Source organism: Bufo gargarizans, unplaced genomic scaffold (genome assembly GCF_014858855.1).
Source record: "Bufo gargarizans isolate SCDJY-AF-19 unplaced genomic scaffold, ASM1485885v1 fragScaff_scaffold_774_pilon, whole genome shotgun sequence".
Lineage (NCBI taxonomy): Eukaryota > Metazoa > Chordata > Amphibia > Anura > Bufonidae > Bufo > Bufo gargarizans.
The window spans coordinates 47,776-59,780 of NW_025334184.1; the positions used below are offsets into that span (position 1 = coordinate 47,776).

A 12,005-nucleotide genomic window follows, 5' to 3' on the forward strand; every position below is an offset into this window, starting at 1 on the left:
CGGTACCCACTCCTTTAGGATAGGTGCGGCAACGGAAGCGGCTAGGGCAGGGTTGCCGGAATCGGAGGTCATGCGGATTGGTCGTTGGAGGTCGGCCTGCTTTGCGCGGTACGTGAGGTCAGATTTGTTGGTGAGTTAGATCACAAAAAAAAATTAAAAAAAATAAAAAGGGGGAAAAGGGCGGAATGTTTGAGATAGTTGCATGCGTGTCAGACCTGTTGGTGTTTTTTACTAATTCTTTTTCTTTTCAGAAGTCATTCGTCCGGTGATCTGGTTGGTGGGACATTCCTACATCTTCTGGGCGGCGCAGAGGACTGAATGCAGGCCAGGAGGTCGCAGCCTGGGATTCAGGGAAGTGGAGGTTTACTGGAGGGGGCTTCGGGGGCTGAGATGGTTCCAGGTGTTGCCAGAGGTGGTGGAGATCGGACATAGATCGGTGGGGGTGGTGATACTGGTCCTACATGCGGGTGAGAATGATCTGTGTTCCCAGAGGATGTTGGAACTAATGGCGTTGATGAGGTCTGACCTGGAGCGCTTTCCTGCGTTCTTCCCGGAGCTAGTTATAGTATGGTCAGAAGTGGTGCCAAGAGTGGTTTGGCATGGCGCCAGGGATGGGGAGGCTATGGAGAAGAGTAGGAGGACATTGAATGCCCGTATATCCCGCTTTGTGCGTTCTAAAGGAGGGGTGGTTGTTCGTCATTGGCAGTTAGAGGGCGATAATAGATCTTTGGGCGATAATAGAGATCGGTCTGGATATCTTTTTGTCCGGTTTGCAGGATGGCATCGAACAGGCTTTTAGTTTGCTGGGTGGTGGTCGGAGCCCCGTTTGAGATACGGTCCTCCTCCGTGGCGGCATTTGAAAATGAAGTTTGTGGTGAAGAGTGATTGGCCTATGTACACCCTGGGGATCCAGGGTGGTATACCGCATCAGAGGAATGGTCCGTGGAGGAGGTGCTGTTTTGATACCGTTTTGTTAAAGGAAAAAATTTGCTGTGGCCGATCATCACCCAGTAAAAGATTGGTTATAGAGCTAAGTTGTCTGAGTTTTTATTTGGTTTAAGTTTGAGGGGGGCCGTGGGGTCTTCCTCCCCCCTTTCCCTCTCCTTGCCCCATCCCTATTTTAGTACCAGCAGTCTGGAGAGCACCCGACAGGGTAAGGAGGGTGATGAGGGACTGTTGGTCCCCCTTCCCCTCTCCTTATGTTTTCCCTGGGTAGGGGTAGTGAATAGGCCCCGGGTTAATGGTTATGAGGGAGGATAGTAAGGGGTTAAAGAAGTGGTAGGTGGAGTAAGGAAGGAAGGGGAGAGATGGTGAGAGGAGGAGTAGGGGTAGGCTTATATAGGGAAGGTCAGTGTGTAGGACTTCCTCTTGACAGGGTAAGCCGAGTTGCACGCCCTCCCGCCCCTTAGGTTTTAGATTTATTTTATAGCGGGTTTATTTTTGTACGTTTATATAAAAAAAAAAAAAGTGAGGAGGGTGATATGTGGTTAAGGACCTGTTTGGTTCATTATGTCTCTCTTTTGAGGTTCGGCGGAAAGAGGAAAGTGGAAGTCACAGCTGGCGGCATTTGAAAATGAAGTTTGTGGTGAAGAGTGATTGGCGTACGTACACCCTGGGGATCCAGGGTGGTATACCGCATCGGAAGACTGGTCCGTGGAGGAGGTGGTGTTTTGATACCGTTTTGTTAAAGGAAAAAATTAGCTGTGGCCGATCATCACCCAGTAAAAGATTGGTTATAGAGCTGAGTTTTTATTTGGTTTAAGTTTGAGGGGGGCCGGTGGGGTCTCCCCCCCCCCTTTCCCTCTCCCTGCCCCATCCCTATTTTAGTACCAGCAGTCTTGTGTCACGTCCAGCTGCGCCGTACATGTACAGCGCAGGTCCCCTATGGGTTGAGGGAACTGCTGATCAAATACAGAAAATAAATGGGGAATCTGAATGCAGCTATTCTGTCAATAAGTATTTTATGAATTTGCAGTTCATTGCAGATTCCGAATTCTAAACTGGAGGTGTGATTTGTGGTTATTAATTATGAATAATGTATACAATTTCTGTCAATTAAGAGGTTTCTCTTTTTGGTTCACCTATTCTATGTTTACTGAAGGCTAGTGGGAGATCCCAAAGGGAGCGCGCTCAGGGGGCACAGGGAGTGCACACAGGCAGGGGGCACAGGGGGTGCACCCAGGGGGCACAGGGAGCGAACACAGGAGGTACAGGGAGAACACACAGGGGTCACAGGAAGCACGCACAGGAGGTACAGGGAGAACATACAGCGGGTACAGGGAGCAAATACACAGAAGGCACAGGCAGCACACAGGAAGCACAGACAGCGCACAGGGAGAACACATAGCAGGCACAGGAAGCACAGACAGCGCACACAAAGGGCACAGGGAGTGCACACAAAGCGCACATACAGGAGGCACAGGCACAACAAACAGAGGGCACAGGGAGCACACACAGGTGGCGCATGGGGTGAAAATAGGGGGCAAAGGGAGCGCACACAGGAGGTACAGGAAGAACACACAGGAGTCACAGGATGCACACACAGGGGGCACAGGGAGCGCGCACAGGGGGTGCAGACAGGGGGCACAGGGAGCGCACACAGGAAGTACAGGGAGAACACCCCACGGGCACAGGGAGAAAATACTGGGATCGCACACACAGGGCACAGGGAACGCACACAGAGGGCACAGGCAGAACACGTAGCGGGGTTGTACTTAATAAAGTGAAGTACATTTACTTGGTGGTAGCCATCTTATATTGTCAGTCTTTGTATGTATTTTCTATGCAGTACTTAAACAGTATTGTTTCAGGTACCCGGGGAGCATATTTATATTGGCATTTATAATTACCCTAAGCACAAGCCAAGGGCGGCTTGGTTCTTAAGTGCCAGGGAATGTAACGCCCCAGAGTGGCATTACCAACTTTTGGGCCTCTCTACTATCTCCTGCAGTTGATTCTGTGTCATCATGTTTATTTATTGCCAGGTCCTGCATAATGTGAATCTGGATTTATTATTTAGTAACTGTTAAAGTGTAATGTACCTGTTTTTTTCTCTGCAGATGGCGACTGTATTGGCAGAGCTAGTTTGCCTGGAACTAGTTTGCCTGGAATGGAACCTTCTATCCATTCTAGCCCTCTCTAGATCGAGAAGTTTAGTTAGCGAAGGTCAGTCTAGAGTACCACAGAGCGCACAGAGAGCATACACATGGAGCACACACAGAGGGCACAGAGAGCACACACAGATGACACAGGGAGTGCACACAAAGGGCACAGGGAGCGCACACAAAGGGCAGAGGGAGCACACACAGAGGGAACAGGGAGCGCACACAGCAGGCACAGGGAGAACACACAGTGGGCACAGGCAGCGTGCACAGCGGGAACAGGCAGCGCGCACAGTGGGCACAGGCAGCACGCACAGCGGGCACAGGCAGCACGCACAGCGGGCACAGGCAGCATACACAGGATGCACAAGGAGAACACACAGCAGACTCAGGGAGCACACACAGCGGGCATAGGCAGCACGCACAGGAAGTGTACACAGTGGAAAAAGGTGGCAAAGGTTGCTCACAGATGGGGCACAGGGAGCTCAGAGAGGGGCTACAGGCGAAACACACAGCTGACAGTGGGAACACAGATCAGTGACCATCAGTACTTGAGGGCAGTGCAGAGCTCCTACAATGAGAGTGTGACCCCAGCAGCCCTGCACCCTCATCCACAGACATTTCTGCATACTTTTTACAGAAGGACTTACCAGCTGGAGAGGGAGCAGGCCAGGTGCTTTGATAAGAGGGTCCGGGAGCCCCCTGCAGTCCAGCAGCTGAGGTCAGAGCCTGGGGGTTGAATGCAGCACAGGACGCAGCCATCCCAGTCTGGTTTGCTCCTTGCAGCCTGGAGCAAGTGCCGGCAAAGGATAGATCCGCCCACACAGAACGTCCTGATGCCAGTGTGTGGCATCAGGATTGTAGATGATGCTGTGCTGTCACTGAGGTCTGGTGAGATGGATGGTGAGACCGTGTGGGGTGGACAGCAGCGCTGATTGTGTCTACAAGGACCCTGCAGCATGTCAGAGAGGCAGCCAGGGAGCATGTGGAGGAGGAAAATAAAGCAACTGAATGAAAAAAAAGCTCCCACCGTCAGCCCACTTAACTATAAACAGCAGGGGGCCCCCTTCGGAAAGGGGGCCCGGGGCAATTGCCCTGTCCCCCCCCCCCCCAACGCCGGCTCTGCATATAGTACATGATAGTCGCCAGCCCTGTACCTCAGATCCAGAAAAAATCCCCATTCATTGCTCTGCTAGATTTTTATCAAGCTGGCAGCATAAGGGGACGTGTCTTTTCTGCTATATTCAGGGAACGTGTCTTTTCTGCTGGAGCCCTTTCTCTATCACAGACCAGGAGGCAGTTGAAGGATGAAACTGCATGTGCGGCCTTCTCAGTGAGCCAAACAAGAAATAAGAAAAAAACGAAACAGCAGGTGGCGCTATCAAGATACATTTTATTGAATAACTCATCCAAAAATTTGAATTACATGCAATTACAAAATCTTTTTTGTGGGACAACTCGTTTAACTTGCTGCTGGTAAATACATTTTACCATCGTCCTTTATAGAGATAAGTACTGAGGTAGACATTACAGACAATATGTTTAGCCAACCATTCCGTAAGATTCACACTGTTTGTTTGGATCTTCGTTTGGAATCAGGTTGTAGACACAGTTTTTCCGGTCAAACACGAACTTGCATCTCTCCTTATCATAGCTTTCTGGTGTACCGTAACTATATAAAAAACAAAAGAATATTATATACACTGTGTTTATAAATACTGTACCTAAGTAAAACACTATGTACAGTATATAGCCTGGTAGCTATTTATCACTAGTGGGTTCCAAGTAGTTTTAGAGTGTTAATGGTAATCAATACTTTCAACTTTTTTAAGGCCGTGGTGTACCCATTGGCAGCTTGTCCCACCTTTCCTGCTCGTAGACCACTACCCACTTTAGTTGGGGGCTCTATGGTGGACCTTTGTTTTGGCACATCTACAGTCGTGGCCAAAAGTTTTGAGAATGACACAAATATTAGTTTTTACAAAGTTTGCTGCTAAACTGCTTTTAGATCTTTGTTTCAGTTGTTTCTGTGATGTAGTAATATATTTACACGCACTTCATACGTTTCAAAGGCTTTTATCGACAATTACATGACATTTATGCAAAGAGTCAGTATTTGCAGTGTTGGCCCTTCTTTTTCAGTTCCTCTGCAATTCGACTGGGCATGCTCTCAATCAACTTCTGGGCCAATTCCTGACTGATAGCAACCCATTCTTTCAGAATCACTTCTTGGAGTTTGTCAGAATTAGTGGGTTTTTGTTTGTCCATCCGCCTCTTGAGGATTGACCACCAGTTCTCAATGGGATTAAGTTCTGCGGAGTTTCCAGGCCATGGACCCAAAATGCCAACGTTTTGGTCCCCAAGCCACTTAGTTATCACTTTTGCCTTATGGCACGGTGCTCCATCGTGCTGGAAAATGCATTGCTCTTCACCAAACTGTTGTTGGAAGAAGTTGCTGTTGGAGGGTGTTTTGGTACCATTCTTTATTCATGGCTGTGTTTTTGGGCAAAATTGTGAGTGAGCCCACTCCCTTGGATAAGAAGCAACCCCACACATGAATGGTCTCAGGATGCTTTACTGTTGGCATGACACAGGACTGATGGTAGCGCTCACCTTTTCTTCTCCGGACAAGCCTTTTTCCTGATGCCCCAAACAATCGGAAAGAGGCTTCATCGGAGAATATGACTTTGCCCCAGTCCTCAGCAGTCTATTCACCACATTTTCTGCAGAAGATCAATCTGTCCCTGATGTTTTTTTTGGGAGAGAAGTGGCTTCTTTGCTGCCCTTCTTGACACCAGGCCATCTTCCAAAAGCCTTCGCCTCACTGTGCGTGCAGATGCGCTCACGCCTGCCTGCTGCCATTACTGAGCAAGCTCTGCACTGGTGGCACTCCAATCCCGCAGCTGAATCCTCTTTAGGAGGCGATCCTGGCGCTTGCGTGGACGCCCTGAAGCTTTCTTAACAAGAATTGAACCTCTTTCCTTGAAGTTCTTGATGATCCTATAAATTGTTGATCGAGGTGCAATCTTAGTAGCCACAATATCCTTGCCTGTGAAGCCATTTTTATGCAACGCAATGATGGCTGCACACGTTTCTTTGCAGGTCACCATGGTTAACAATGGAAGAACAATGATTTCAAGCATCACCCTCCTTTTAACAGGTCAAGTCTGCCATTTTAACCCAATCAGCCTGACATAATGATCTCCAGCCTTGTGTTCGTCAACATTCTCACCTGAGTTAACAAGACGATTACTGAAATGATCTCAGCAGGTCCTTTAATGACAGCAATTAAATGCAGTGAAAAGGTTTTCTTGGGATTAAGTTAATTTTCATGGCAAAGAAGGACTATGCCATTCATCTGATCACTCTTCATAACATTCTGGAGTATATGCAAATTGCTATTATAAAAACTTTAGCAGCAACTTTTCCAATTTCCAATATTTATGTAATTCTCAAAACTTTTGGCCACGACTGTATATTGGCGGGACGTACTGTATATTGCCACTGTTTATATTCAGGGTACTTCAGAAGAACTAGGCTTGCCAGGGTTATTCTGAGGAACACTGTTGGCATTATTTCTGTTGGGTCTTTCTGCTTGGCAACATAAGGGCACTCTGGTTGGCAAAAATAATTTTAAGGGACTTTATGTGGATACTTCTATGTGTGCTTCTGTGCACTATGTGCCCATTCTGATTGGTATAGTTATTTTGGAGGCACTATGTAGGATGAGAAGAACATTCTGCCAAGCACGATTATTGTGGTGCACTGTAGAACACTATTACTAATGTGGGCACTGTTTGGCAGTTATTTTTGGTGGAACTATTACTTTCAGGTAACTATCTACTATTATTGTTGGGAACACTGTGTATAGCACCAATTACAGTCAGGAGTAGTGTTGAGAGAAGTAAAGCATCTGATATGAAATTCAATCTGAAGTTTAGGAAAAATTCAATTTGCAACTAATGCGAATTTCTTCATGTTTCGTGGCAACTAAGTGTTACAAAGTGAAATAAAAAAGCCTGTGAACGCAAAATAACCTATAGTCCATGCAGACAGACAATCAGCAGCTAACCTGCCCCAGTAATGTCACAGCCCTATAAAAGACTCATCCCATGTGGTGTCAGTCATTTCACTGTAAGCTGAGCATAGGAAAATACATGATAAGCGCTAGGGACAGTGAAGCCTTTAATTATAGATTATTGGATAGGGAGACTGCAGGGACAGTGTAGGGAGATTGTATGGAGAGCTTTAGGGTGAGAATAGGGAGACTGTAGGGAGAGCATAGGGAGACTGCAGGGACAGTGCATGATATAATCTGAAGCTGAAGGGATCCATAGGAGACAGCTCACTTTGCATCAATTATTGGCACAGAGCTATCTAATTGAACAGTGTCCACCTTGTTTAATAGAAAAGCAATTCAATTAGGCCCTGATTCTTAAATTGGGGTGAATATGCTGTGTAATTTAACTGTTATTGGGGTGTCTGACTTGTTAAATAGATAAGCAATTCTATTACACCTGAATTCTCAAATTGGGGTGAATAAGCTGTGGTGTGGTATCAGCAATCATGTTCCGGAGGCCCAAGGCAGACCTCTGGGACATTTTGCAAACAGGACAGGCAGAATAAAAACCAAGAGAGTACTTTAATATACATGCAATAAGGAACATGACAGTCACATATGCAGGTTAGCACTACCACAGAACCAAGTGCACCGGCAGACCAGAGGCAAAACCCAGAGGGCGAGCCAGTGAGACCCGTTCATCACAGAGCCCCTGGTGGTGGGGATGAACTGGGCCGAGGACTCACTGGTCACACCTCCAGGAAGGTCCCTGTACAGTTGGCAGCTACCTGCAGCGGAAACAGACAATGGGGCTGGAACCCAACCAAACACAGGACACGGAACAGAAAACAAGACAAATGGGAACCAGCACGGAAGCAGATGCCTGGACCCCATACGGAATGGAAGCATGGCAGTCTCAGGCTGAGCTGCAGACAGACTAGAGATCCTCCCTTCAGAGAACCCAGGGACCCAAGGCAGGACAGACACATGAAAAGAAGCAGTAGGCACTGCCAGGCTAGACATGGAATAGACAGGATCGGAAGCAGTAGGCACTGCCAGGCTGGACATGGAACAGAGTGGATTCAGACAGAGAACAGGTACAGAAGAACAGGAAAGGCATGGATAAGGATAACAATGTCACCACAGAACAGGTACAGAAAATCTGACAAGGAAAAACAACAATGCATTACCAGGCGACACCACAAACAAGGGCAGATGGAAATACCCCCTGGAGCAGCAGCAATGGGCTATACCCAGTAAGGAACAGGACAGACTGACCCCCTGGGTTAGCAGCAAGGTGCAACACCCAGCAAGGCAGAAGATAGACTGACCCCCTGGGTGAGCAGCAAGGTGCTACACTGAGCAAGGCTGAATACAGAACTGACCCCGAGCCCCAGAGCTCACAGATAGATACAGCTGGATTAACAAAGGCACCTGATAAGCCTCACCCAGGAACAGACCACGGGAAGTTAACCCCACCAGAACCAAGCAGGGAGGGGAGCCTGCATGAACAGAGAAGTGAACACAGGCTGCAGTACTGGACGTTGCCCCTGGCCAGCATACACAGGAGTCAGCCTGCAGCCAGTACGCAAGAGGGCATGCAGCCAACACGTCCACAACTGTCACAGTGAACCGCACATGACACAGCACCAGCAACAGGAGCGCTATCTATAAGAAATTATTTCCTGGGTGCTATTTGTGACAGTGCTCATTTCAGAGCATATTGTATGTCAGTCTGTAATGATTTATTACATATGGACTTCTTGATAATGAACTAGTGAAGGATTTATCTTACGCTGTGCAGCATTGGTATTTTCCATTAGAATCACATGTACAGTCAAGGCAATCTTTTGTCCGCCACTGACTATTGAGTTGATGCATCTTTTTTCTAAAGTAACAACCTGCAAATAAAAATATTGAAAATAAATTCAACATATAAAAACAAAGACAATTAAAGACAGGTTTATTCTGGCATTTTATGGGAGATCCTGCCATAGCAGCTTTAGTACAGAGATGCGTCCTGCAATGTCTTTTCCTGACAGGTCTGGCCACTTCTGTCCTCTCAGTGGCGTTGGTAGGGATACCAGCTGGTATTTGCACAGAGCACACTGCTGTCCAGTAGCAGGGCTCAGCTACTCCTCCAAGCAGAATGTACGGCTGTCCAGTAGGGATGAGCCCACCCAGGTTCGTACCGAACTTTGAGAGTTCGAGTACCCGAACACAGACTTTTTCACTGAAGTTCGCATTCGGTGTTCGGGTGCCTGCATTATTTTCCGTTATAAGATAGTTATATCAGAAAATAATAGCATTCTTTAATCAGAATGAAAAACAATATGGACATTTAGGGGTTAAAAAACAAACAAAACAAAACAACTCACCTCATCCCCTTGATCGCGCTGCAGCAGCTTCTTCTATCGTTACTGAACAGGACCATCCAAATGATCTGCAATGTGCGCAATGACATCACTGCACTCTCCCACATGGTGACGTCATCACGCATATCTTAGGTTCTTTGGCAGTTCCAGTTCAGTCAAGATAGAAGAAGCTGCTGCAGCGCTATCAAGGAGATGAGGCGAGTTGTTTTGCTTTTTTTAACCCATTAGTGGCCATATTGTTTTGCATTCTGTCTTAAGAATGCTATTATTTTCCGATATAACCATGTTATAACGGAAAATAATAAAGTGTAGGTCGGGTCCCCGTTGACTTCAATGGGATTCAGGGTCAGGTTCAGGTCCCAAACCCAAACTTTGACCTGAAGTTTGGTCGAACCCGGCGAACCCGAACTTCTACAGGTTTGCTCATCCCTACTGTCCAACCAATCAGTAGGCTCACTCAGAGGACCAATCACTGTGCCTGGCACTCTATTTAGACTTGCTCTGTATCTCTTTTGTCAGTATTTTTGTCCTGCAATCTGGTGTGATTTGACAGTTATATTGTTTTCTGACCCCACTTAACCAATCATAAACTGTATTGGTATTGACTCTGGACTATGTGATAACTCCTTTGTCTGCCCTTCTTTAACATGTAGTTTTTCCTGGTTTTCACTCTGCTCTGCCTCTGTTTTTCCCGACCTCCTCAAGGTTTTGATCCCTGGTTTCATTTGGTGTCACTGTCCACCTGATTACTCAAAGAGTCTGAAACTAATCTGCAGATGTCACCTGTGGACTAGCAGCAGATAAGTCCAGTAAAATCTTGTAACCAACTTATAATATTAGTATACTACTGCTAAGCTCATGTGTGGTATATTCACTCACACTCACCTTTAGGCTCTGTACCAGGTTTCACTTTTGTATCACCAATCATGCAGTATGCATTGCTTACGACTACAAGGATTCCAGCACAAAATGCAATTGCCACAAGGAATTTCTAAAATGTATAAAATAAGATAAAAACAATAAAAAGCAGTTCTGAAATGTTGCTGGGTAAGGCCTTATTCACACATACGTGGATTTTCACAGACCACGGTCCTACCGTCCTGCTGAGTGCACGAGTGCACGGCGTCATTGGTTGCTATGACGCCATGTGCTTCGTGCCGCCGCTGCTGTACAGTAATACACTCGTATGATTTGATGAGACCTAACTACAGCCATTTTTGGGATTCATGTTGAAGGGAGAGGAAGCTGTAATTACCCTGCACCACTGCTGCAATGTAGACGGAGTGTAGATAAACACTGAAGAGGATACAACGTGAATATGACTGCTACAGGCCCTTCAAAGAGCTAGTTGGTGGGATTGATCCAAATATTTTGAAACTAGAATATCCCCTTAGTGGACAAGCACCCCGATAATAGGGTACCAGAGTCCCTGGAGTGTATGACACGATGGTTCCAGTTGCAAGCTGCCTCTCCACTATTTTATGCACTCTGGGGACTCAGGTATCCCATTTCCATGAATGGTGGGGGCCCAAGTGGTCGGACTTCCAACAATCAGAGATTTACACCTATTCTGTAGATAAGTGTTTACGGTGGAGCAACCCATTTAAAGGCAAGGCTACCTTAGAAACCATTTTTTTTTATTGTCCAAGAATATCTAATATGAAAAATGAACCAACTTTACAATAGATCTTGATTGCAAAATGTCCTTTTTTTTTGTTTCTGTAGTTCCTATCTACATAATTACACAAAACAAATCCTGAGTAGTCACATCACAAATGTATTTAGGAGACAATAAGATATACACTGATGGGTAACGGGTAACAATGTTTTAAACTTTTGACTTTCAGGCTCCATTTCTCACCATTCACTACAGCTTTGAATGTGAGACTACCATCATTTTATAGAAAATCATCTTGGCTATCTCATACATAAATTGGACTTGCAACTATTTAGCATATGATTAACTATGCAAATTATTGTAATGTAACTGCATTGTTACTGTTTTGCTACTAAAATTCTAAATTGTAGTTTTTATTATTTTGTTAGTATTTTTTAAATCCACCTTAGACTTTCAACTTTGCTTGAATCTTTCTGGGCATGTTCTTGATCAGATTCAAGCATGTCTCGACCGAAATCTGTTCCCAAGTCTCTTCTACACATTCCCAATGTTGGTGCATACTGGTCAACTCACTTGGGTACGAATGCAGCTTTTTCTCCAACTCTACCCACAAGTGTTTGATTTGGTTTGGGGTTTGGGGACTGTAGTGGCCAATCCAGTACCTCTACTTGATTGTCAATGAACAATTTCTTCACCAATCTCAACGTATGCTTCCGGTCGTTGCAACAATGCAGTAACACTATGTCGTCCTTTTTATACCCATAGTACTCAAGTCTACGAAGTAACTCAACTAGTAGGATACTCACATACGGCTCAGTATTGAGACCACCATCGATCCTGGCCAAGTATCC

General features: G+C 46.1%; 1 protein-coding gene across 1 annotated transcript; it reads right to left on the minus strand.

The window, feature by feature from the left end:
- Positions 1-4,474: 4,474 nt before the first annotated feature.
- Positions 4,475-10,574, minus strand: LOC122922838 (beta-microseminoprotein-like). The gene is made up of 3 exons (XM_044273591.1): positions 10,422-10,574; positions 8,957-9,062; positions 4,475-4,773 (listed from the first exon to the last, which is right to left on the minus strand). Exons 1-3 carry the CDS (start codon positions 10,462-10,464, stop codon positions 4,644-4,646), a joined length of 279 nt encoding a protein of 92 aa, XP_044129526.1. The 5' UTR covers positions 10,465-10,574; the 3' UTR covers positions 4,475-4,643.
- Between the last annotated feature and the right edge of the window lie 1,431 nt (positions 10,575-12,005).